A 26,670-nucleotide genomic window follows, 5' to 3' on the forward strand; every position below is an offset into this window, starting at 1 on the left:
CTAAACATCCCTCACCAAATCAAAAACAGAATGTTTTATTGTATAATCATGTAGAACAACAGACAGATCATGGGTTGATCACATATCCACTTTATTTTAAAGCATACATCTGTCACAGCCAGGATAAAGAGATCAATATTGTCCTAAGACATCATATATTTGAACATAATACGTCATATAAATATAAATACAGCAGAGAAGGTTAAAAAGGTGTGTGTGTAGCCTACAGAAATATGAAATCAATTAGGGGGGTCCGGTATAGTTGCCCATGGACGTCCAGTTTGACCATTAGTGTGCTGATGTTAAGACTATGGACCACTCTCCTCTTTCTAATTGTCTTCCTCTCCCTCAGTGTAGGACAGAGCTGACCAGAGCAGTTCTTCAGCTGGCAGCTTTAGCGTGTGTACAGGAACATAAAGCTTGCCAGTGAAGAACTGCCGTATGTCAGCCATTTGGGGAAGGAGTGAGGCACTGCAGTGTCTGCCATTCCTTGGTCAAACTGAGGGCAGGAGTGACGTGTGAACGAGTCAGCCAGCTGAGGGCACACACTCTGACTTCCTCTTCTTCACGCAACCAGGAGGGCAGATTCCTGGAAAGAGAGAGGAAAAAAACGGAGGAAAGATGAGACAGATGGTGGGCAGATCAGAGATAGATAGAGATAGGGAGGAAAGAGAGAGAGATGTATTTATCTTTCTCTGTTTTCCCTTCTGTGGTTTGCAGCATGGGTAACAGTGGGTATGAGGTAGAGGCAGTCAGACACAGGCTGTGTGTGAGTGCAGTAATAGACGAGGGAGTGTGATGAGGTGTAAGCAAATGGGTGAAATTAGCCTTTGAGATGCATACAGAATCATGCATCTGAACACCAGAGTGGATACGAGTGAATATGCATCAGTAACCGAGCTCCTTTGAGCTGTTCTTCTCTTCTATGGTTTTCTATTGTAGGTCACGTTTTTTGGGAGAATCATTTCACTTTCAGATCTGGCCCAAATGAGTTTCCAGACATTGTAAATATTTGGAATAATGTATAGTATTATCTCAGCTATAGAATAGTAACTGATATATAGCTATGGACCTACATTGCTCATCCTGAACAATCTCTGAAGCTGTTCTCACTGTTACGATCATCGTCAGAAACTAACATCCAAAGCCACACTCCTTATCCTCGTTACCGTGGTTACACAGAGTGAGAAATGCCATTCACTGGGGTAAACTTCACTGGGGTAAAACATAGAAACCTCAATCGATTTACATGATTACCAAGCTGTGCATTTCTACACCTATTCTTGGTTCAAAATGACAGCCGACTGACTAGAGTCATTGCAATGAGTGCGACTGAAAATAGCGATAAGAAACAAATTGACAAAATACTGGTAATGCAAGCACAAATGAAACAAACCCTGTCATCAACTTTTTACCTCCAAACAAAAAAGAAACATTTAAACAGTCTACGCGTTCCCCTTTTCGCCTTCTCCTACTGTGAATAGATCAAACAAATGTTCTATGCATTATACACTCTAGATGAGGGTGACACAGTCACCATGTGAGGTACAGTATTCCTGTAACGCGGTCTGAGGCATACATGCCCGGACACAGCTACAGTAAGATGGAATTGGTTACCTGGGCCTGTGAAGAATTACACCCCCACCACTGTAGAGCATTCATATTGTTTAAGTCAATGCAACATTTTGAAGAACATTGACCACCTAAGCTTCTTACTATGAACAAAATTATAGTAATATACAGTATATTATGTATCCTATGACATTGCGCCACAGTACATATTCTTACCCCTGTTTGTTATAGAACGCCCAATCACGTGTTCTTTCTCAATGACATGGGCCAATTCAGGGGTCAATGAGATGGCATTTTTCTGCCTGTGTTGACCTGCACGTTGTCTGCATTGCATTGATGGGGAGATGATGGTCTGTGACCTCGTATCAGTGAGAGACAGGTCTTTTTTACAGACATACAGACTAGTCCAATGCTACTGGGTACATCACACACACACACACACACACACACACACACACACACACACACACGATTGGGTTTGATCCCAGGTTGTATAAGCAGCATGCCACAAGACTAGCTTATTAGCATGCTGAGCTATACCCTAGGCGTTAGCTCAGAGGGCCAACACAAGTCTTCCGGTCTCAGGCAAGGTTACTCATCACAATGTGTGGTTCACTGAACCAGCTCTGCTACGCAAGCACACCAAGCCAAGAGCGTGACAAAACCAAACCCTCTCATTCCATACTGTGACACTCCCTCCCTGTAACAGTAACTCAGTATCTCTTCACCATGGCCAGTATTGACTCCCTCTCTCCACTGCATTCATTCTCTCTCTCTCTCTCTCCCACCATCGCTCTATTTTTCTCACTGACTCTTTCAGATCAGACTGTCCCGCATTCCTGGAATTCCGTATGTTAGAATTCCGTATGTTAGAAATTCCATCGGGCTACTGCGGCCTCTAGAGCCTGTTCCTTCCACTCCCTATTTTTCTATCCTTCTATCCTTCACCCTCCTTCTCTCTACCTCCACCTACCTCTCTCTCACCCAACTCATCCCTCCATCTAGCTGCTGCACTCTCGAAAGCTGTGTGATCTTTCACAGTCCTGTCCACCCATTCCTTCTCTCTAACCTCACTCTCTCCCCGTTCGTAATCTTGCATCACTGTTTTGATATAAAATCTATAGGTTGTGATTTCACTGCGTCTTTGCTTGTCTACTTTTGCCATCACTCTTACCAAAACCTCTCTTCTTTTTCTTTCTTTCTTTCTTCCTTCCTTCCCTCCCTCTCTTTGTCTGTCTGTCTCCCTCCCTTCTCAGTCTCTCCTCTTTCTTCCTCTCCCTCCATACCTCTACCCCCTTTCTCCCCCCCCTCTCTTACCTCTTCTAATGAGTTAATCAGCAGACAGAGGCCGAACCCTAAGGCCACAGGACAGAAGGGGAAGGGGGTCTTGAGATAGGCCCTGGATTCCTGTTGACCTAAACATAACATAATGTACTATGTAACTAACACATGCAAAATCGGATATTTGACTGAAGAGACAGAGTTCCACCTTTATGGGTGCTAAGAGACGAACAGCAGCAGCAGAAAGGGAGACGGGACCTAGATATGATACAGTAGAGGAGATAGGAACATGCAGAGCAGATGGACACATAAGATGGAGGAAGAGAGCAGAGGGGGGGGGGAGTGGAGATTGAGATGGAGAAGGGGAATAAAGAAGAGTAATATAGAGAAATGGAATGTAGAGAGGGATAAGATGAGGAGCAGAGGAGGGATACATAAGATGGAGGGAGGGAGAAGAAACATTTGATAAAGATGAGAGCGTAAGATAGAGAGACTGAGTGGAGAGGGATAAGATGGAGGGAGTGAAGGGGGAGGACAAGACGTCTCCATAAATCGTCCTGGGCAGAGATCACACACCCTGGACCGGCCTTAGGGCTCAGATAAAGCAGAGAGACAGTAGGCACAGAGCCATAATATATACCTGATCTATTCATTAACAAACAGCTACACGCCTATGCACAAGCATCCACGAATACAGCTATTCAACACTAGTACATCCATCCACTAAAATAACTACTATAAAAAGGCCTTTGAGATGCATTGTGGTGAAAATGTAGCAGCGCCAAGACCATTACAAGCTGCAATTGCATACTATGTGCACCCATGTAGTGTTGGCTACACACAAGCACACACACTCACGTTAGATTTAAGATGTAATCATGGCTCTTGGCAGACCTATAACTTCTCCATTGCTCCCAGGGTAAGAAGCAGTTTTCAAACTTGTATTCTAAGTGGCCTACATTACTGTATTTGCTTAAAATATATTCTATGTAGGCTAATATGGGCCCTGTTGAAAATGACTCAACCAAAAAGGTACTATGTAATCACAGCTCCACAAATGCAATCAATAGTGAGTAATTTCGATGCAATGCGGAAGTAAATGGACATTGGAGAAGACAGACTAAAATAGAACACACACACACACAGACACACAGACAGACAGACAGACAGACAGACACACAGACAGACACACACACACACAGACACACAGACACACACACACAGACACACACACACACACACACAGACACACACGGACAGACAGACAGACAGACAGACAGACAGACAGACAGACACACACAGACAGACAGACAGACACACACACACACACACAGACACACAGACACAGACACACAGACACACACACACACACACACACACACACACACACACACACACACACACACACACACTAGAAAGAGCAAATATTACAGAAGAATTTGACAACTTCTTGGTTCTGACGTGTTGATCTAGTGTTGGGTGTGGCCCTGTGGAATGTGCTCACTGACCCCAAACTCTAGACTGTTGATTCTCGACTGGGAACAGTGACAGGGGAGGTGGCTTTACACAAAGGGGACATGACATCTAGCGCAATGCCGTCAATAAGACATTCTGAAACAGCATACTCTGCATAGCTCTAAGACCCACACATGGTATACCGTTTTTAAGTAGGCATCGACGACGAGTCCAATGTTCACGAAACCCCCCGAATCCCTACGGAGAGTCGCAGTCGTTTAACCTACCAATCGTGAGGTTAGAATGATAAGGTTCTATCTCCGTTTAGAATGATAAGGTTCTATCTCCGTTTAGAATGATAAGGTTCTATCTCCGTTTAGAATGATAAGGTTCTATCTCCGTTTAGAATGATAAGGTTCTATCTCCGTTTAGGGCAGTTCAGAGATAAATTTGAGCGTCAAAGTTTTTACATTCCATTATGTTTTGTGAGATGGAACCTTTGTATTTGATGAATTACTAACTCAAAAATGTCAACATTTTAAAAAATAACACCACACAGGCATTAATAAACACCTAATGGATCAGATTATGTAAAAAAGTCAATTTTGACAAAAATGGAGATAGAACCTTATAATTCTAACGTCACGAACTTCTGGGTGCTCTCCGAATGAACAGGTCCGATTCCCCGCCCTCCGCCCTCCGGCGCGTAAACCATCGACGCGCTTACTTACAGGAACGATGGGTGTTTCCCGGCTGGGCGCAAATCCGCTTCACTGTCTTGAGCTAATATGGACATGAGATTGTTTCATAACCCGGCCGGTGTGCGTAAAATGTAGAAATGTTGTTCTGATGAATAGGCTATAGAAAAAAAGTGACATTATAATTAAAACAGTTATAACGCATAGCACATGGGCGATGCGCGCCCCCAGACAGTACGCACAAGGCAAGCTTGTGATATATAATAGCGCATTCCTGCGATGTAACTCCATACGATTATGTAAGATTATACCCCACCCACCGCTGTATGTAGGGCTAAGCCTAGAACACGTCTTATTATGCGTTATGCTATAGTCTTCTATGCCACTTACTTGGAGATGGCATCAGGCGACATCAGTGCGACATTCCGGGCAGGTTGGCATGTCTCATGCATGGTGACTTTGCAGAGTGTTGGCGACTTTAATAAGCCCTGGGAATGGGGAGGACAGAAGGTTCCCGACCCACCCCTTATTCTCATGACACACTCTCGAGCTGCCACGCTATCTTACAGAGTCTATGCAATGCATGCGACATTCTGCCATATTGAACAGTTATATTATATAGCCATTACTGCTATGTGACGATTTACATATATTAGGTATAACTGTGTTCTATTAATTCGAGTGTAGGCCAAACCTGTGTATGAAAGAAAGAAATAAGTTGATCCTCTACTTTACGGTGGACAGGCCTCTATCGCCCTTTTTTTTGCATTTATAAACTGGTTTTTTTAGGACGTTTTTTTAACGCTTTTCCAATAAATCGGGTCATCGAGTAGGCCTATGTCTCCACATTTACACCAGCAGAAAGGGGGTTGATCGGTCAAAATCGATTCGCAGGAGCCCCTCTTCTCAATCGTGGCCCCACCTTGACCATCGTTTTACGCACATTCGCGAATGCCCGAATGGTTAGAATTAGAAAGTGCCTCACCTTAATAATCCCGAGCGCAATTCATGATGCTATTACACACACATCACACACACCGATAGGTCTTATAGTAAACATGATTAAAAGACACATCGGTAAAGGGGAGCTTACTTCTTTTCTGCTTTAGAGAGCGGTGGGGAGTATTGCCTGTGCCTGGATCGCTCGCCGGCTTTTCGGGACTCTCGTACGACGCTCCCTCACTCCGATCAGCTGGCAGCGCGGTGACGCACTCTGCCCAAGCTGGCCAATCAGAATCCCAATCTGCCCAAGCTGGCCAATGAGAATCCCACGTCAAAAGACATTATCTGACGTTAGTACGCAACGCCCCCTCCTGTGAAATACGAATGCTCTATGGCTGTGTTCGAAATGGCATACTAGCATACTGCATACTAGCATACTCAATTAGTATATACTGCATACTGCTTACTAAATTCATAATAAGTATGCCAATACCAGCCGACCGAAAATCTAGTATACATTTCTTGCATACTCAAATTTCACATACTCTACAGTGTGAACGCACTGCATACTCAACATCTATGTAATATCTAGTATGAGTAGTATGCTAGTATGCCATTCCGAACACAGCCCATGTTCAACTCCAACCAATAAATTCCCTGCATGCCCATGCCTCTTACCTAACCAATAGAATAAGGGAGGAATGATCGACTTTTCTGGAAAAGTTCCATAGGAATCACTTGATTCATTAGATTCTATACGCACAAGGTTTTTCATTCAATGTCCTATATGTAGGTCTTACTTGACGAAGACAGCTCAGAAAGAGTTAGTTGAAACAAAGCGCACCCCCTTCTTTGTAGGCCTACTACTTGTCCTTTGAGTAAAGAGAGAGATGAAGATACATGGAGAAAGTGTATCAGGGGTGCACATCATTTCCATACTTAATTTCATTAAGAAATCTTATGATGGTAGTCTCACTGGATTCTGGGTTAGGAGATAGTTAGTGGAAACTATGAAAATACCTTTTATACACAGTGTAGACACTATAGATCACTTCTTTGAGGCAGTCTAGAGAAAGCGGTAGAATTGTGGCATATAGATTTGCATCAAAAGCTGTGGTGCCCCTAACTGCTAGTTTGAGAATGAGATGAAATACAATATGTATGAGTGGCATAGCCCGCAAAATGAAACATGCTGGTCTAAGAGCCTGTAAGGGGCCTCCTGTGATGTCAGCATGTCAAGGTGAACTTGTTAGCCTTGCCAAACCATGCACAGAGGTGGATCAGCTCTGTCTCTCTCCTCCCTCCTCTCTACTTCTTCTCTTTCTCCCCACCCCCTCTGTGTGTGTGTGTGTGTGTGTGTGTGTGTGTGTGTGTGTGTGTGTGTGTGTGTGTGTGTGTGTGTGTGTGTGTGTGCGTGCGTGTGTGTGTGTGTGTGCGTGTGTGTGTGAAACTGTCAGTGTGTAGCTCAGCCTACAGTACCTGAGTCTTTGATAGAAATGATAAAGCATGTAAGATAGACAGGCAGGCAGGCAGGCAGGCAGGCAGGCAGGCAGGCAGGCAGGCAGACAGACAGACACGTAGATAGATGGATGGATGGATAGATAGTTAGATAGATAGATAGATAGAGAGAGTTAGATAGATAGATACTGTAGATTGATACTGTAGATAGATAGATACATAGATGCATTGGTAGATAGATATTGTAGATAGATAGATAGATAGATAGATACATACATACATACATACATACATACATACATACATACATAGACACATAGATACATAGGTAGATAGATATTGTAGATAGATAGATAGATACATACATAGATACATAGATACATAGTCGCATTGGTAGATAGATATTGTAGATAGATAGATAGATAGATAGATAGATAGATAGATAGATAGATACATAGATAGATACATAGATACATAGATACATAGATAGATAGATAGTGTAGATAGATAGATAGATAGATAGATAGATCGATACATAGATAGATAGATAGATAGATAGACAGATAGATACATAGATAGATAGATAGATAGATACATAGATACATAGATACATAGATGCATTGGTAGATAGATATTGTAGATAGATAGATAGAAAGATAGATACATAGATAGATATATAGATAGATAGATAGATAGATAGGGTAATATGACTTGCCTTATCTGAGTCCTGTGGCTTTAAGATTGAACAGCGTCATGAGAGCTGCCACTGCTGCTTCCTCACTGTCACCTGACGGTGTAAAACACAGTAACCCCTCACGCCACCCAGTCAGCTGTCTCACTCCCACACCCTGCGGGTTATTTCCCTGTTTCTTTCCACTCTGAGACACACACACTGTAGAATGACTAAACAGCCAGACCCAAGCATGCAAGGTCTGGTCAATGGGGATTATGAAATGAGTACACAGTACCGGTACTAGACAGAGGTGTCAGAGACAGGGGCTGTGTGAGGGTTTCTGACCTATTAGTCACTGTCAAGTTGATAGCTTAGCTACTGTGCTGTGCTGCACATTCCTGGAACTTACTGTGCACTCTGAGAACCAAGGCCTACTGTTCTCCCTCTCAAGGAGCAGCTCTTTGAACAGCTGGGTCTGTCTATTCACAAGTTGGAGTTTATTAGGATGTACGCACATGGCAGTGGACATGAAAACGTTTATTCATGCATATTTTACACATGATCCGATTAAAATCAAGCAATCCCATCAAAATAGATAAACATCAAGGACAACAGCTGTTGTACTGTAACGCCACCATTTAAGACGGTTACGTTTGCCTCCATCCCTTCCTGTTACATCTATATTACGTGTCTGATGGTATCATTCAACACCACTGATCCCATCCCATACTTATCCTTAACAATTAAAATGAAATGTGTACCATGCTCCGGCAGTTATTACAACCCCGCAGGAATGCTAAAGATGTATGGGGACGCGCGGGTGCAGGCCTGATCTCCGCTTTGGCTCGGAAACTTGGGTCTATTCTTAGCTCAGGTGGGCTCTGGGTATAATAGCCCACAGACGGAACATCGCGCCCAGGAGCCAAACTTAGCAGCGGCTAGAAATATGGTGACGGTGCAGGGCAGAAATACGATGGAAACTCCTGGGGAAATACCCCGGACGCTGCTGCTTGCTGCTGATGCTCAAATGGGCTACATTCCAATCTGAAAACCCCACTCCCTCCCCCTCTGCTCAGGGATATTACAGTTTGGAATCAAACCAGGGATAGAATTATTCTAATGGCCTTTATGCTTTATCACATGACTGTATTGGTAAATGACAAATCAGATTTTTTTTACATGATTGATAAAGGCCTGAGAAGACTTTACGGGAAGACATGAGATAATTGCATTGCCATCCTAGACCAAAGATAATGTTCTTGCGTAGATAGTCTTGGATTACTAGATACACATTGATAGCCTGACTTAACTGCCAACATGAAAGCAGAGTAGAAATCCAGAGCCGCCAAAACTGGTGCATTAACTAACAGAGACTTGGCCCCCTCGGCCCCTTGCCCCCCCCCTTGGCCCCTTTGCCTGCTGACACTGTTGTGTCCAAACAAAATAAACCTCGGCACTCAAAAGATCAGTTTGGTAAACCAGACAATACCAGATTCACAAATCTCTGGAAAGTTGAGGGAGCATTTCTCATCCCAAAGGCCATAACCGAGTATATTCAAAGTCCATCTGGAGTGACAAAAGCAGAAATCTCTTTAGCGCGGTCGGTCAGTGAGTGGAACTGGCCAGTAGCCCTTTAGTAAATATAACTTACTGACTTGATACTTGGCTGGCCCCACCTGATCAATGCAGTCATCCATCCTAGGCAAGAGAAAAGAGTCAACCATAGTCAAGGCATTGACCTTACAGTAATCTGTACAAAGTCGGTACGTACCATCAGGTTTTGGGACAAGAAGACAGGGCGAGAACATGGTATTGCTTCTTCTTCGTCGTATGGGTTGTTGTTTTCCTCTCCACTCCACCAGGCTCTGGGCCAAGGGGCTACCCTTTTACCACCCCGAGACCTGGTTGAGGGGCTCACCCGGGCTATATTTCTGGACACCCCTCCAGAAGCCACGTCATCGTCTCGTCATCTAATACCGACAGACCATGCATCCCGTAAGGTGGGTGGTACACCGGGCAATCCAGGATAACATGGTCTGCGGTTTGGTCTTCTGCACCACACTCGCACGGCGCATTTGGGGCCTAGCCCCATCTGTGCATTGATGAGCGGAAACGCCCGACGCCGGTCCGAAGACGATTGAGCCTTACCCAGGATAGCCTTGGTATTGCTGAACCTAGCCAAAGTGCCTGGTGCTCAACCCTGCTTATAAGCAATTTCCTTCTGCAGGAGGTTACGCTTCACAGGATTGGCATGGTGATGGTGCTCTTTAATGGGAGAGGCATCACCTCCTACATCAATGTCATGAACGATCAAGGTGTTCTGGCTAGGGACATCAGAAAATAGGGACTGAGGAGACATCAAAGGGGCAACGAGTGTGGTCTTCTCCGAATCAGACAAATGAGACGAATGACTATCAAGGTTGGCAAGGACTTCAGAATTATAGTCTGGAACTCAAGACTCCAACTCTTCTGGTACCTCACTCATCTCAGTAGGGACACAAGATATTAGATAACACCGGCACTAGTTCTAACATCTTGCACGCTGGCAATGTCTCTGGAGCAATACCCCTTCAACATATCCATGTGGCACCTGTTAGGATATTTTTAGGTTTATATATATATAAGGTTTTATTGTTCATTTTTGTAGCACCATCTGCTCAGCTATGATGTTGGGTATCTTATCAGTTTTCCTGTTTTAATAGGCACGTTAACACTCAATTCATAGTTTTAGCCCATTATAATCAAGGCCATTAGGTATTACATCATAGTGGCCAAAAGGGGGAAGGACTCTGTGCTTCCTAAACGTATATAATACCATGTAAAATCTGAAGTGAACCGCCTCAAGAGTTAGGTCCAGCTGAATGCATCTCTGTACTCTACGTGTGATTTTCAATAAATATACCAAGTGTGCAACAGAGAACTTCTCTCCTCTTTCTTGGGGCAGTCGACAAAAGAACCGGATCTGTTTTATTCTAACACACCCAAAAACGTGCTACGCAAATTTCCCCCCAATTTTGGGCTTTATAAAAAACGAACTTGGCGTGAAACTGTGCGCACAGTACCCATGCATACGCACAGAAACTGGAAAAATGAGCAACTGTGACTCCGCTGGCAGAAGGATGAAACTGGAGAAATGCTTTGAAATGGATACCATTTGCACCAATACAAATCGGAATATTACCTCCTACGTATTATATATGAAGTGCACACAAAGAATGCACACAAAGAATATACGTGCACATATCTTATTCGCCCTTGTCCTGTAAGCATCATACTGTAGGCCTACATATATGTTTACTGTTCGTATCATATTCATACATGCAAAGATATTGACTTTTTACCTTCATATTAATTGCACGTAGCACAAGGCTGGACATGAACAAGTATTGACACAGTAATAAACGTCTTCATAAGGGTAACGTTCCCAATAAGTCCAATGATTGCAATGTCCATACATTGAAGAAGAACATGAACAAGCCCACTGTAGATAATTGTCATCCCCAAGCACACCCCATGTATACGGACTACGAAAAAAAGAATGTTGGTGTGCGTAAATGTTCTTGCTTGTCTACGTACGCAAGCTTTTTACACCAGTTCTACGCAAAGCTGTCACGCCCTCTACCTCAGCGGGCAGTGCCTCTCTCTCTCTCTCTCTCTCTCTCCTTCTCCCTCTCTCTCTCTAATCAGCAGGAGCGTTGTCAGGTGTGCAGGAGTCAGGCTCAGCTGCTCTACATCTGTACTCATTAGTCCTCCATAAAGACCCGGTCCAGCCTTCACTACTCTGCCAGATCCTAGCTTCTGTTTACAAACTCCGACCTGACTCCTGCCCTGCCTGCCTGCCTGCCCTCCCTACCAGTCCCGCTACCTACCTGCCCTCCTGCCTACCTGCCCTACCTGCCTGCCTGCCGTACCAGTCTCGCCACCCACCTACCTGCCTGCCCGCCTGCCTGCCTGTCCTACCTGCCTGCCTGCCCTACCAGTCCTGTTACCCATCCGCCTGCCTGCCTGTCCTACCTGCCCTCCTGCCTGCCTGCCCTCCTCCCTGCCTGCCCTACCAGTCCTGTTACCCGTCCTCCTGCCTGTCTGCCCTGCCTGCCTGCCCTACCTGCCTGCCTGCCGACTACTCCCCCTGCCTACCTGCCGACTACTCCCCCTGCCTGCCTGCCCTCCTCCCTGCCTGCCCTACCAGTCCTGTTACCCGTTACCTGCCGACTTCTCCCCCTGCCTACCTGCCGACTTCTCCACCTGGCTACCTGCCGACTTCTCCCCCTGGCTACCTGCCGACTTCTCCCCCTGGCTAACTGCCGACTTCTCCCCCTGGCTACCTGCCGACTTCTCCCCCTGGCTACATGCCGACTTCTCCACCTGGCTACCTGCCGACTTCTCCCCCTGGCTACCTGCCGACTTCTCCCCCTGGCTACCTGCCGACTTCTCCCCCTGGCTACCTGCCGACTTCTCCCCCTGGCTACCTGCCGACTTCTCCTCCTGGCTACCTGCCGACTTCTCCCCCTGGCTACCTGCCGACTTCTCCCTCTGGCTACCTGCTGACTTCTCCCCCTGGCTACCTGCCGACTTCTCCCCCTGGCTACATGCCGACATCTCCCCCTGGCTACCTGCCGACTTCTCCTCCTGGCTACCTGCCGACTTCTCCCCCTGGCTACCTGCCGACTTCTCCCCCTGGCTACCTGCCGACTTCTCCCCCTGGCTACCTGCCGACTTCTCCCCCTGGCTACCTGCCGACTTCTCCCCCTGGCTACCTGCCGACTTCTCCCCCTGGCTACCTGCCGACTTCTCCCCCTGGCTACCTGCCGACTTCTCCCCCTGGCTACCTGCCGACTTCTCCCCCTGGCTACCTGCCGACTTCTCCTCCTGGCTACCTGCCGACTTCTCCCCCTGGCTACCTGCCGACTTCTCCCCCTGGCTACCTGCCGACTTCTCCTCCTGGCTACCTGCCGACTTCTCCCCCTGGCTACCTGCCGACTTCTCCTCCTGGCTACCTGCCGACTTCTCCGTCTGGCTACCTGCCGACTTCTCCCTCTGGCTACCTGCCGACTTCTCCTCCTGGCTACCTGCCGACTACTCCTCCTGGCTACCTGCCGACTTCTCCTCCTGGCTACCTGCCGACTTCTCCCCCTGGCTACCTGCCGACTTCTCCACCTGGCTACCTGCCGACTTCTCCCCCTGGCTACCTGCCGACTTCTCCCCCTGGCTACCTGCCGACTTCTCCCCCTGGCTACCTGCCGACTTCTCCCCCTGGCTACCTGCCGACTTCTCCCCCTGGCTACCTGCCGACTTCTCCCCCTGGCTACCTGCCGACTTCTCCACCTGGCTACCTGCCGACTTCTCCACCTGGCTACCTGCCGACTTCTCCCCCTGGCTACCTGCCGACTTCTCCTCCTGGCTACCTGCCGACTTCTCCCCCTGCCTACCTGCCGACTACTCCTCCTGGCTACCTGCCGACTACTCCTCCTGGCTACCTGCCGACTTCTCCCCCTGGCTACCTGCCGACTTCTCCGTCTGGCTACCTGCCGACTTCTCCTCCTGGCTACCTGCCGACTACTCCTCCTGGCTACCTGCCGACTTCTCCACCTGGCTACCTGCCGACTTCTCCCCCTGGCTACCTGCCGACTTCTCCCTCTGGCTACCTGCCGACTTCTCCCCCTGGCTACCTGCCGACTACTCCCCCTGGCTACCTGCCGACTACTCCCCCTGGCTACCTGCCGACTACTCCCCCTGGCTACCTGCCGACTACTCCTCCTGGCTACCTGCCGACTTCTCCCCCTGGCTACCTGCCGACTTCTCCCCCTGGCTACCTGCCGATTACTCCCCCTGCCTGTCTGCCGACTACCTCTCCTGCCTGACCCACCCGCTTGCCTAACGACCATCCTATCTGTCTACTCTCTTTAAATAAATACACCCCATTGTGGTTTTTTGCTCGTAAACTGTCTCTGGTCTGTGTCTGCGCTTGGGTTTCTATCTGATCCGTAACAAAAGCTTTATAAATGAGGGCCCTAACACCCACAACAACCTGTCCAATTACAAGAGGCGATTTCAACTGAATGCAGAGACATACTAACACAGCTTATTAGTTCATTCTTCCAGTCTTACCCTTCTAGTTGTTTTACTGTTTCTTGTTTTGTGTGTTTGTCTCTCTGGCTCTGTTCTGTTTGTCCCATTCCCTTGTAAAACGACCTTTGGTTTGTGAAAGGCGCTATATACATTTAAGTTATTAATATTATTATTATTATTATTATTGCTTTACAAGGCACTACATGGTCTAGCTTCCGAATACATGTCTGACATGTCTGGTTTTAAAATACGCACCCACTAGATCCCTCAGGTCCTCTGGTACTTGGTTGTTCCAGGGGGTCCGAACAATTACTATGTCTATTTTTCTTATCTCCTACCTCTTGTTTTATTGTATTGTGGTTTATTTACTATTGTTTTTATGTTCAGCACTTTGCATTCAATGCATGACTTGTGCTATATAATTAAAGTTTGATCGACTCATTGGTGAGCAAATTGGGAAGGGGCATAACAGGTGTCCTGGTGTTCCTTACCAATCTGCTAAAAGGTCATTTGTAAAAAAAAAAAGTTAATTACCCTAGAAGAGACAACAATAAGCATAACCATTAGTGTGACCAAACATTCCCTTGAAAGAGCGTCGGGGTACACCAACTAACAAAAAAAGTAAACAGTGTTTTCCACAGAACATCAGCCGGAGCTTGGGATGCGACACCATTTGTATCCCCATAGCAACTGTAATGAGCTGATTCACCATTGGCTGAGTTTCTGTGGAATATTATTAAAAATACACAAAAATACTGGAAAGAACCATCACACAATAGTGAAAATTACATCAAAATTCTACTCATAAAATACACATTACTGTAAAATAAGATCAAATATGACCCTACATCCAACTATGAAACATCCAAACGTAATGATAAGGAAAAAAGGATGTGTCGATTTGATCACAGACAGGATGTCTGCCAAGTGTGTCCATCTGTGACACAATGTACCCCAAACACTTGTTGTCTCAAACACAAAGTCGTGACGTTAGAATTATAAGGTTCTATCTCCATTTTTGGTCAAAATTGAGTTTTTTACATAATCTGATCCATTAGGTGTTTATTAATGCCTGTGTGGTGTTATTTTTAAAATGTTGAAATGTTTTAGTTAGAAATTAATAAAATACAAAGGTTCCATCTCACAAAACATAATGGAATGTAAAAACGTTGACGCTCAATATCTCTGAACTACCCTAAACGGAGATAGAACCTTATCATTCTAAGCTCACGAAGTGTCTCAGTAAATTGGTCTCAGTTGATTCAGGCAATTCCTTTGGCTCACAAACAAAGACAGTGATTCACGTGTAAACACATGTAAACATAATAAGTGGTCCCGATTGTAACCAACGACTGTCATCATAATTTCAAACCACTTTACTAATCAGTCTGTCTTGAAACCCCTCTACACTTGATTTATAATGATTAAATGGATTTTGAGCACTGTGACAAGGCCTGTCCATCGCATTTCTTTCTTTGCATCAAGATTATTATTTTTTTTACATTTAAAATGTATTATTGCATGTGAGTGGGGACAATCTCTTTTTTCTATTGACTTCATCTACGCACCACCAAGTTTATTCTGGTCAGTGTGCTTCTAGTCAGTGGTTTTCACCTATTTCTTTAGAGCCCATATAATATTCTGGTCTGTCATAAGTGAGAGAGGGGAAAATTACATCGGGTTGACCCATCACTGACCACAGGTCGACTGTGGGGAGAGCTCCTAAAATAGCTTAGAGAGACAGGTCCCACAGCACTAGAGTTTCACCTGAAGTATCACATCTTTCTGCAGTAGGTCAACTAAATCATCAGGGAGATAATCAAGAAAGGGTTGCCAAATATTATAGAAAAAGTTGTCATTCCCCCTTAATGTAGCACTGAGGCGTTCCATAGCAAAGACCTTAAAAGTTTCTCTGTACCACACCACTGTGTGACTGTGGGGGGTTTCTCCTCGATCCACTGGAATAGGATGCATCGCCTCGCCAGAAGTAGAAGTTTACTCATTAAAGTCAACCGTCCAGTGGAGAGAGGGAGTTTCCCTGTAGGTATATTCAGAATAAACAAGCCTGGCTCAGCCCCAACCGAAGTGTGGAATATCGAACTAAGTTCCATAGCAATGTTTTTCCAGTATCTGGATATCAAGGGGCATTGCCAGATACAATGAAAATAAGTTCCTACATCCTTTTTGCATTTCACACAGATGGGAGAAATCTGGGGATTCATTTTGTTTACGAAGTGGGGAGTGCGTTGTAGTCTGTGTAATATTATGTAGGCCTACTGACTCTCTCTGAGCCTATTACAGGTGAATATTTTCTTAGCAGATTCAAAAGCATCTGACCACATGTCGGCATCAAGTTCAACCTCCAAATCCTTTTCCCATAGCTCTCTAGATCTGTTGATATTAATAGAGTTAGTAGAGTAAAGTTTTTCATTAAAAAAGGAAATGCATTTTTTGTTGTTAAAGGGAGTTGAGTTAAAATTGAGAAGGAAGTTATCAATTGAGCTTTTCATTGGTTGGTCTGTTGGGAATGATAGATCAGATTTTACAAAATGTATCACCTGAAGGAATGCTAAAAAGTGATTGTGAGGTATTTCGTATTTACTCTGAAGTTGTGAGAATGACATGAAATTATCACCTTCGAATAAGTCAGTGACAAGTCTTAGTTGCTTTGAGTGCCAGTCTTCAAATATACTCTTTCTTACACCAGGAGGGAAAGCTTTATTTTGAGATATAGGTTGTAGTGCTGATGAAAAACATCTCCGGCCAACATGTTTAATAATATCACGCCATATCTTAAGTGTGCTATATATCATAGGATTGTCCTTGACCCCCTAAACCCATCCTTTTAATATTGCATTTAAGTTACAAAATAATTAAATTACGATTATATAATAATTAAAGCACTTTGAGCTGCAACATTTGCAGGAAAAGCGCTATACAAATAAAGTTATTATTATTATTATTATTATTATTATTATTATTATTATTATTATTATTATTATTATTATTATTATCTTGTCTGCATTAGATATCAGAGGAGGTCATTCTGCACTGTGATTGGTCCAGGATATGCCATTGCTATGTATATTAAGAAAGTTAATTAATATGTACTAAAGTAGCCTATTTTACTCACCCTACCCACCCTAATTAATTATCTACTCTTTTTTTTTTATTTTTATTTTTACATGATTAAATAGATTTCATAGATGTTCTATCTTACAAACTGCATTTGTCTGTGTTATGTGAAGGCATACTCTCTAAACTCTCTACATAAAAAAAATATAAAATATCTACCGGTGGGTATGTATACAAACGAAGGAGCGACACTGCTATGCTCTTCGACCCCTGACCCCTGACCCTACTGAAAGCAGAACGTTCTGAGTGTGGGAGGAGTTGTCCTGTTTCCACGGAGACGCGTCCCTTGGCGCGCGCACACACACACACACACACACACACACACACACACACACACACACACACACACACACACACACACACACACACGCACACGCACATTTCCTCTGCGCGCAGAAGATCGTTTGCCATCTTATGTTATGCCAAAGAAAATAGTTTCGAACAATATCTGCCAGAAGCGCATATCATATTTTTGTCTTGGACAGAGGCGCGCTTTTCCCGTGTCCTTGCAGGAACAACGGTGCCATACAAATCTGGTCAAACACTGGTAAGTTAGTTAACATTTCTAGGCTACTGTATGCTTTTTCTCTCCGATTTTTTTAGACTTCAATGCTTTGAATGATTTTAATACACATATAACAAACTATAAACCAAACAAGATAGCCTAAGTTATCTCAGTTAGATTTTTTCTTTTTAGTTAATGACCACCTCGACTCTGCACCGCCGGGGGATGGGGAAAGGACTTCACCACGTAATGAACCATTGCATCACGCCAGAGGACATTTCCAAAGATTGTAAACTGCTTTTGCTGCCCGGGAACACAGAGACCAAAGAGAAGAATGAGAAGAAAAAGAAGGAAAGAGAGAAGAGGAGACAGACAAACGGGTCCAAGAAAAGAGGCTATTCCTCCAGCACTCCTCAGAATTCAGCTGATACAGGTTGTTACATCTCGTGTTATGTCTTTTTTTCCACTCAGTGCCAGTGTATAGAAATATCCACATATTCATTCTTTGGATAAACAATTAGGCTGTTGTCTCATTGATATTGCATAACAACATATACAGGTTTTAGGCTAATCCCAATTGAATGGTGTTAATATATGGACAACTCAACTGTGGACCACTTGTGGTAAACACTATTTCTTTAACCAGGATGAGGGTTACTCAGGGTTACGCCCGGTAGGGTTGAAAAGGTCACTAGAGAATAGATGGTGTCATTTCTCCTCTCGTTGGCCCATTAGACCTCATTAGAGTAAACTATCATTAGCACGGTGGAGGCTAGTGGAGGTAGAAATCGGAGGACAGGCTCATTGTGATGAATAGAACAGAATGAGGAATGGTATCATACATGTTTGACACCATTCCTCATTCCATTCCATGAGTTACAATGAGCCTGTCCTCCGATTTCTACCTCCACCAGCCTCCCCTGCTGCTGTAGCAACTCTAGAACTCTATGGGGAATTATGGGTATTATAAAACCCTGCATTATGCTCTTATGTTCCCACAGAGAAGAAACCCCAAACAACATCCCTACCTAACAAGTCGTCACCCTCGACGCCAGCGCCTCAAGGGTCTGGAGCCCAGATGACCAAGGTCAAAGTTCAAGCGAGAGGGGAGAGCTGCGGCAGGGGGAGCAGGAAGCTCAGGGACGCAGTGACGGCATCGTCAGGGTCAGGTCAGAAGAACACCCCTGGAGAAGCTCCGTCGTCTCAGGAGGGGGGGGTGGTGGAGCTAAGTGCCCAGGCTGTGGAAAGCCTAAGGTGGGAAGGAGTGCTGGAGGACCCCTTGGCGGAGGAGAGGAGGATGGAGGTGTACAGAGCTAACCGACGCCAGCGCTACCTTGCCCAGAGACGAGCGCTGGTCGTGGGCGCTCAGGGGGACTTGATCTTGAGAAAACAGCAGGAGCAGGGGCGACCTAAAGAGGATAAAGAGGCTGTGGCTTTGCCTGGACAGGACCAATAGCATCACCTGTTAAGTTTGTGTTATTGATGAGGCTTCTTTGATCCCATTGAACATTTTGATGGCCTGGGACATCATTGCATGGCATGGAGGAGTCTGTCTGGACGTCTTCAGTATGAGAACGGGGAGGGGGTTTAACCACTATCTTAAAGCCAAGTTTCATGAATTAAATCAATACATTTTATATCGAAGTGCAATGTGTGGTAACCTGTGTGTGTGTGTGTACCGAAAATATCCTTCAGGGGGTGCTATAAGATTGTCCACTGGCTGCAGTGCTGAATGACAACAGTGGCTTTCTGCCTGTTCAATTCTCTGAGAGAACCTGGAGTAATACATCCTGGTTGGAAAACGGTTGACCTGTCAGCTGCACAATACTAATCTCACAGCCAAAAGCGTCTACTAAATCCTCAGCAAATTGATTTCAAGGTTGTGCAGAACACTGGCCAGGGATACGGAGACTATGGTTACCCTGACGGCCATTGAAGGCCTGTTTAAATGTTAATGGGAGGATTTGAAAAGTTAGGCTTGTCCTTCTGAATTATTAAGCATTTCCAGAAATCCTCAGAATTGATCAGTCATTATAGAGGATTATAGAGGAATCCGAGGATTCTAATTCCGTCACAAAGCCTCGTTAGTTTAGGTTCCACATGAGATGACACAAAGCTAGAAACACATTGGGCAGAATATGAAGGCTACACAGTAGGCTAGTTTTTATAAATGATTAAAAACAACAAACATACAGTCTGCCATGTCAAAGATGAGTACTTTATTCCCAAAGTCTGTGCAAAAAGAAGGAGAAAAACTGTAACAGTACATTTCTAAGGCAGACCTGCCTATGCACAGTGCAAGATGAGTTTTCCTCACCGATAAGCAGCAAGTAGTGTTTGTTGATTTTTGGATCAATGTATGGATATCTATCAGAGAAGGATAGGCTCTATCCTCTACTCTATGATCCCAATAGCACAATCACCATGATGTTGAGATCTACACAAATAAAAACACTACTTCTGCACATCACTGAGAGGTACACGTGTTTCCTGAATGAATCAACTGGTACCATAACTACGACTGATGAAAGGAAGGAAGAGAGTGATGAGACATTAGTAAATGACAGTTAAGGATATTGTAGTGCCTGAGAATTTTCTGTGTACAAAAATGTAAAACATGACAATAACTTGCGAACATGTACATACACATGTTGTTCTCTCTTGGTTAGGAGACCTGGGATCAATTTGCATTATTAAAAGAAGACAGTTGGTTCTTACAAGAAGTTCATTGTTTTTTCCACAGATGCTCAACTGCAAAAAAAAAAAAAAAAAAAATAGGGTGGCTCAAGTACAGTATAACCAATCTAATATATGCCTTACCTCAAGCAAGGACTGATAATCCACTAAATTAATTTATTAAAATAATTCTAAAAAGAATTTACTTCATATGAGTTAATATCTCAAAACGATTTAACAACCAAGAGAGGAGGGATCTCTTAATTACCACAACATGAGGTGAGAAAAGGGTCAAAGCGTTGACCAAGAGGTACTGTACAGGAAAGGAACTGAGGTGTAAGAAGGCGTAAAGAGAGATAAAGCGGGGGAGAGAGAGGCAGTTGAAAGAGAGTGATAGACAATGTGAGAGAGGCCATGTAGAGAGGTGGAGCGAGATACAGAGAAAGACAAAGGTGAGAGAGAGAAAGGTTGTTGGACAGAGTGAGGCCGACAGCAAAGAGAGGTGGAGAGATGCAAAGAGAGACAGGTGTAAGAGAAAGAGAGGGGTAAAAGAGAGGGTAGCGCAGCAGTTCTTTTGTAAGAGTGTTGTCTCTTTGTTTGCTCTTTGTCTGGGCCTATTATTCCCTCAACTCTGTTTTGTTACTGTTGCCTAATTCAGCATCCCTGCTTCAATGACCCGACCCCTCGCCCTCTGTTCTCCTAATCCCCCCCACAGCTGCCATTAAAGTCGCCAGTGTTTGTTTCAGCGCTCCGGCACCCTGACCACCGCGGTCTCTCTAGCAAGCCCTTCCACGGACCCCCCAAACTATGCTTAAAGGCAGACTACACCACTCTCCTATCAGTGTACAGATACAGTCATCTAGCTGTGATGGTTCCTTCCCTGTAATCAAAATGTAAAGTAAAGATATTTTCGACATCAACCTGAGGACATGATGTGTACAGTTCAGAAAAGTAAAAAAAGACGAAAAATCTGACCCCCACCCCCCCCCCCCAAAAAAGAAAGCTCTGTGTGTCTGAGGTATCTGTGGTTTAGCGGCCCTGATCCCACCCCCCTCTCATGGCATCATATTATGGTATAATACATATGACCTCTACACAACTCTGTACTGTAGACATAAACTGTCTAGTGTTATTGTGCTGTTGGCCATAAGGCGAGGGCGTCCTCTTCCGATCAACGGAATATTTCTATTGAGGCACCAGATGTCTTCAAAACCCCTTGTTCTCCGAAGAGGGGAAAATGAGAGAGGGATGCGGAGGGATGTCTGAGGGAAGGGTGGGATGGAGGGAGGACATTCTGTGAGTGTGCAGGAGATGAACTGATGATGTGGCGGACGAATGATCAGGGTAGCTTCAGCTTCAGCCAGCTCAGGTCATCTGACCTGTGAGAGGAGAGAGGAAGCATGACTGAGCGTCTCTTTCTGCCTGTCCGTCTGTCTGTCTGTCTCTCTGTCTGTCGGTCTGACTGCCTGTCTGTCTGTCTGTCTGTCCGTGTCTGCCTGCCTGCCTGCCTGCCTGTCTGTCTGTCTGTCTGTGTCTGTGTCTGTCTGTCTGTGTCTGTGTCTGTGTCTGTATCTGTGTCTGTGTCTGTGTCTGTGTCTGTCTGTCTGTCTGTCGGTCCGCCTGTCTGGTCACTGTCTGCTCACTGTCTGGTCACTGTCTGTCTGTCTGTCTGTCTGTCTGCCAGTCTGTCTGCCTGCCTGCCTGCCTGTCTGTCTGTCTGTCTGTCTGCCTGCCTGCCTGTCTGCCTGTCTGTCTGTGTCTGTGTCTGTGTCTGTGTCTGTGTCTGTGTCTGTGTCTGTGTCTGTCTGTCTGTCTGGTCACTCACTGTCTGTCTGTGTCTGTCTGTCTGTCTGTCGGTCCGTCTGTCTGGTCACTGTCTGGTCACTGTCTGTCTGTCTGTCTGTCCGTCTGTCTGGTCACTGTCTGTCTGTCTGTCTGTCTGTCTCTTCCTCCATGTCTCTCACAATAGAGCAAACGAAAGAGAGGCGGAGTGAAACAGAAACACAGTGAGCAGAGATGGACGGAAACAGAAGGAAATAGATATAATATTAAAGAGAGAGAGTAGGTGATGGGGGAGTCACGTACTGGGCCTCTTTCTTTGTGATGGTGTTTCCAGCTGCAAACCTCTCTGCGACTGCAGAAACGGCAGGGTCATAGTTCAGACTGGCTGCTGCTATTACCTCATCATCTCTGTGTAGAGAAAAGGGCTTAATCCACATACTGTGTGTACGGCGTGCGTTTGTATTCTGCACAAAGTGGTGCAATAGAACCTAAAATACACAGTCACGGTATGTCCGCAGTGATTGAGCCTTAGATCAATGCAGTTTTTTTGTTGACTCACTTGATATAAAAGGCCAAGAACTTCTTGTCCTCCAGCTTTCCTTTCATCACCATCTCAGTGTATCCTTCCCCGTAGCCTACACAGCACAGACACACACACACACACACACACACACACACACACACACACACACACACACACACACACACACATCTCATTGGCAGCTGTACATAATCTGATGGCTCTGTGTGATTGCACATGTCCCTTTCTTTTATAGTCAGTGTTTTAAGTGTTATGTTGCCTGTATACAGTATTGTGGTGTATTTAAATGTCTTTACAGGGGCCTCATTTATAAGAATGTACTTGAACGTCCTCTTTAACTTGCACGTAAGCACCATTTTCTAAATGGACGTAAGCATTGTTTATAAAACGGGATGCGCTTGTTTAAAATTGCGTGCGTCTGTCGTACGTACTTCCGTCTATAAATAACAATGAATAGTGGGATCACAATGAATCTCGCCTTTATCACGCCTCAATTTAGAATGATTACATCATACAATAGCCTAATGGCATATAAAGGAAGACTGAAATACAATCATAAACATTAGTTCCCTTTAAATCTTGAATTAAACTCATTTTCTCGGCTGATGGTAAATGGTAAATGGACTGCACTTATATAGCGCCTTTTTTGCTGCTCCAAAGCGCTTCACAACGGCCTCTCATTCACCCATTCACACACACACATTCACACACCAATGGCGGCAAGCTGCCATGCAAGGCGCTGGCCTGCTCACTGGGAGCAATTTGGGGTTCAGTGTCTTGCCCAAGGACACTTCGACATGTGGCCAGCCAGGGCTCAAACCGCCGATCTGCCAACCTTGTGATCATTAGACGCCGGCTCTACCTCCTGCGCTCATTTATAAATAATGCTTACGTCCGTTTAGAAAAATGTGCTTACGTGAAAGTCAAAGATGACGTTCAAGTACTTTTTTATAAATGAGGCCCCAGGTGTTCAGGCGTGTATCTCAGTGTGTTTATTGGTTTGTTCAGGTGGGTGTTTGGCTGTGTGAGTCACCTGTGTATCTGATGGTGTTCCCCATGAGGACGGTCCAGTAGAAGGGGACAGAGTTGAGCTCAGTAGACTTATTAAGCATGTTCAGGGCCACTACCCTCCCTACCTCAACATCAGTGCACAAAACATTTCAGATGGGTAGAAGCATAGAATACAAATTATATGCCATGTCAACAAATGTAGAGCAATTAGTTCACCTCCTCATACGTGGGATAACATTCACACAAAAAACCATGGTTACTAGGCATGGTTACATGGTTACTAGGCATGGTTACATGGTTACTAGGCATGGTTACATGGTTACTAGGCATGGTTACATGGTTACTAGGCATGATTACATGGTTACTAGGCATGGTTACATGGTTACTAGGCATGATTACATGGTTACTAGGCATGATTACCATGGTTACTAGGCATGATTACATGGTTACTAGGCATGATTACCATGGTTACTAGGCATGGTTACATGGTTACTAGGCATGATTACCATGGTTACTAGGCATGATTACCATGGTTACTAGGCATGCATTCTGAGGGTACGTGCACAAAGTACAACCATATTCTCTTTAGAGTTACCGTGGGCTTGTGCCATCTGCCAGTGTCCGATGGAGACTCTCTGGTCCTTGGCCATGGCCAGAGGGAAGGAGGCCAAGTCTCCCCCACAGAACACCCCGGGGACGTTGGTCCGCATGTACTACAGGAGGGAGAAGAACCATAAAAAAGAAAAAAAGAAGAAAAAAAAAAGAAGCTTGGTTAATAGGGCCTAGATACAGCTAGATTACAGGGCCTAGATACAGCCTAGATACAGCCATGTTAACAGTCTAGTTAGCTAATGGGATATTCTGTATACATGAGTTGCACAGAAGTGTGCTTTAAATGATCGTATTTACTTCACCCTAGTATTCTGCATGGTGACTGCAATAAATAAAGTTGACACACGCTGCAAACACAGAGAAACCCAGCCTTCTTATTGATTCAGGGGGGGTCCTGACCTTGTCCACTATGACTGAGCTCTTAGAGTCCATGACTACGGTGCTGCCCCGCAAGCACTCAGAGTTAGGGATGACGCCTGGAGGGGGGAAAGAGGAAAAGAAGGAGCAGACTTCACAGAGAAAAGGCATATAGAAAGGATCTTTATCTGACATGTACGTCTTGTCTCTATGAGGCTGTGTAGTACGGTCACAGACATGATGGTTGCGTGTGGAGCCATGTGGTGTACGCACCGATTCCAACTATCAGAACGTCAGCAGGGACGACCGTCCCACTCTTCAGTACGACCTCCTTCACCTGCAGACACACAAACACACGTATATATATGACATTATTATATATATACTGTATATGCAATCATGCACCCACTATTGTTGAGGGGAAGAGGGGAGGAAGGACAGGGGGAGGTAGCACGTTGGAAAAAGTAACATTTTTTTAACACCTGAAACCTGAAAACTCCTGAAATCTAGAGGCATAATCATGCTTAATTCTGTGTTGAAAATTACTATACTGGCTAGGTGGCTAGTATTACAGAGAAAAAACTAATTTAATCATTATCAAGAGGGAATCAATAGGCTACATAGCTGTATCAAAGTCAGCAAATGCAAACATACTTCTTGCCCACCGGTAGCTCAAATCAAATGAAATGCAGTATGTGTCACTCTACAGTCTCTCTCCTCCTCCATATCTGATGATACTGTGTACACTGAAGTATCTAGCATCCTGCCTAGGCATCCCTTTGCTCTGCAACTTGGAAGCAACCACTTACTAGGGAGAATAGGGGAGGTACTCTTTCACTGGTCCAGTCAGTCAGTGTGCCCCCTCCACCCCAAAAAATGCTGGCAGATATTTTTTTAGAAATAATTATGATAAAATAGAAAATAGAAAATATAAAATAATAAAATAAAATAATTTCTGTAATCAATTTAACATCAGAAAATGTGTAAAAACAAGAAAATCGGAGTTGGCACATGACTTCGTGCATACTATGGGCATGACCCCTCTGTAATGCAATGCAAGTTAATACGTCATGAGCTAACAGCTGTGGTTGCACACTGTAAGAGTGTGGTGTTTAGGAATAAACAGAGTATCAACGGTGTCTCTACAGGTCACTACCTTGCCATTCTCTCCACGGATCTCTGACACACTATCATTCATGTAGAACTTCACATGCTTGTCCTCCAGAATCTGTCAACACAGGGACAACATGGGGTGAGAAGACAGACCCTGAGACAGACAGACAGACAGACAGACAGACAGACAGAGACATAGAACTACAGCCTATGTGCAGTTTCCAGGAATCCGCGTGTCTCTCTTGGGTCTCCTATCAAGTGAAAGCTTCATCCACTGTGTAGCTGCTGCCAACACCTTCTGCCAAAAGTCTTGTTTGGCAAGTCAACAATGTAGTGAAACACGCAGGAGCCCAGACAAGTACTGGCTTGCAACAGTCAATTACTGACTGAAATATTATCATAGCTCACAACACTTCATTTAATTGAGTAGCAATTTCATTTCATTTATTGTTCCGCAGAGGTGGACATTAGGCCTGTTCGTGGCGTCCCCTCTCTCTCTCCCATCTCACCTTCATGGTAACCTTGCCGATCTCTGGTCCCAGGGTCTTCTGGTAGGGAAGCTCACTGCTGCCAATCACTGTGATGCTGGAGGCCTTGTCTGTCATGTAGGACGCCACCTCCATGCCTGCAGGACCCACCCACACACACACACACACACACACACACACACACACACACACACACACACACACACACACACACACACAGAGAAAGTAGAGACTTGGAACAAACACAAATTCAGATTCCGATTCAGATAACATTTATTGCCAATTATGTTGAAACACATAGA

The 26,670-nt window shown here is 44.9% G+C and overlaps 1 protein-coding gene across 1 annotated transcript in view; it reads right to left on the reverse strand.

The window, feature by feature from the left end:
• Window positions 1–21,803: 21,803 nt before the first annotated feature.
• LOC308174431 (apoptosis-inducing factor 3-like) overlaps window positions 21,804–26,670 on the reverse strand; it is a gene marked incomplete at both ends in the record, with an annotated part of 8,907 nt that continues 4,040 nt past the window's right edge. Inside the window, 9 exons of the mRNA XM_080549510.1 lie at window positions 21,804–21,843; window positions 22,550–22,654; window positions 22,806–22,881; window positions 23,821–23,919; window positions 24,394–24,511; window positions 24,810–24,886; window positions 25,041–25,104; window positions 25,924–25,995; window positions 26,390–26,505. Of these exons, the coding sequence (XP_080405636.1) occupies window positions 21,804–21,843; window positions 22,550–22,654; window positions 22,806–22,881; window positions 23,821–23,919; window positions 24,394–24,511; window positions 24,810–24,886; window positions 25,041–25,104; window positions 25,924–25,995; window positions 26,390–26,505 (767 nt within the window). The remainder of the gene's footprint in view (window positions 21,844–22,549; window positions 22,655–22,805; window positions 22,882–23,820; window positions 23,920–24,393; window positions 24,512–24,809; window positions 24,887–25,040; window positions 25,105–25,923; window positions 25,996–26,389; window positions 26,506–26,670) is intronic.

This window comes from Nansenia antarctica, assembly GCF_963989245.1.
Source record: "Nansenia antarctica genome assembly, chromosome: 20".
Taxonomy (NCBI): Eukaryota; Metazoa; Chordata; class Actinopteri; order Argentiniformes; family Microstomatidae; genus Nansenia; species Nansenia antarctica.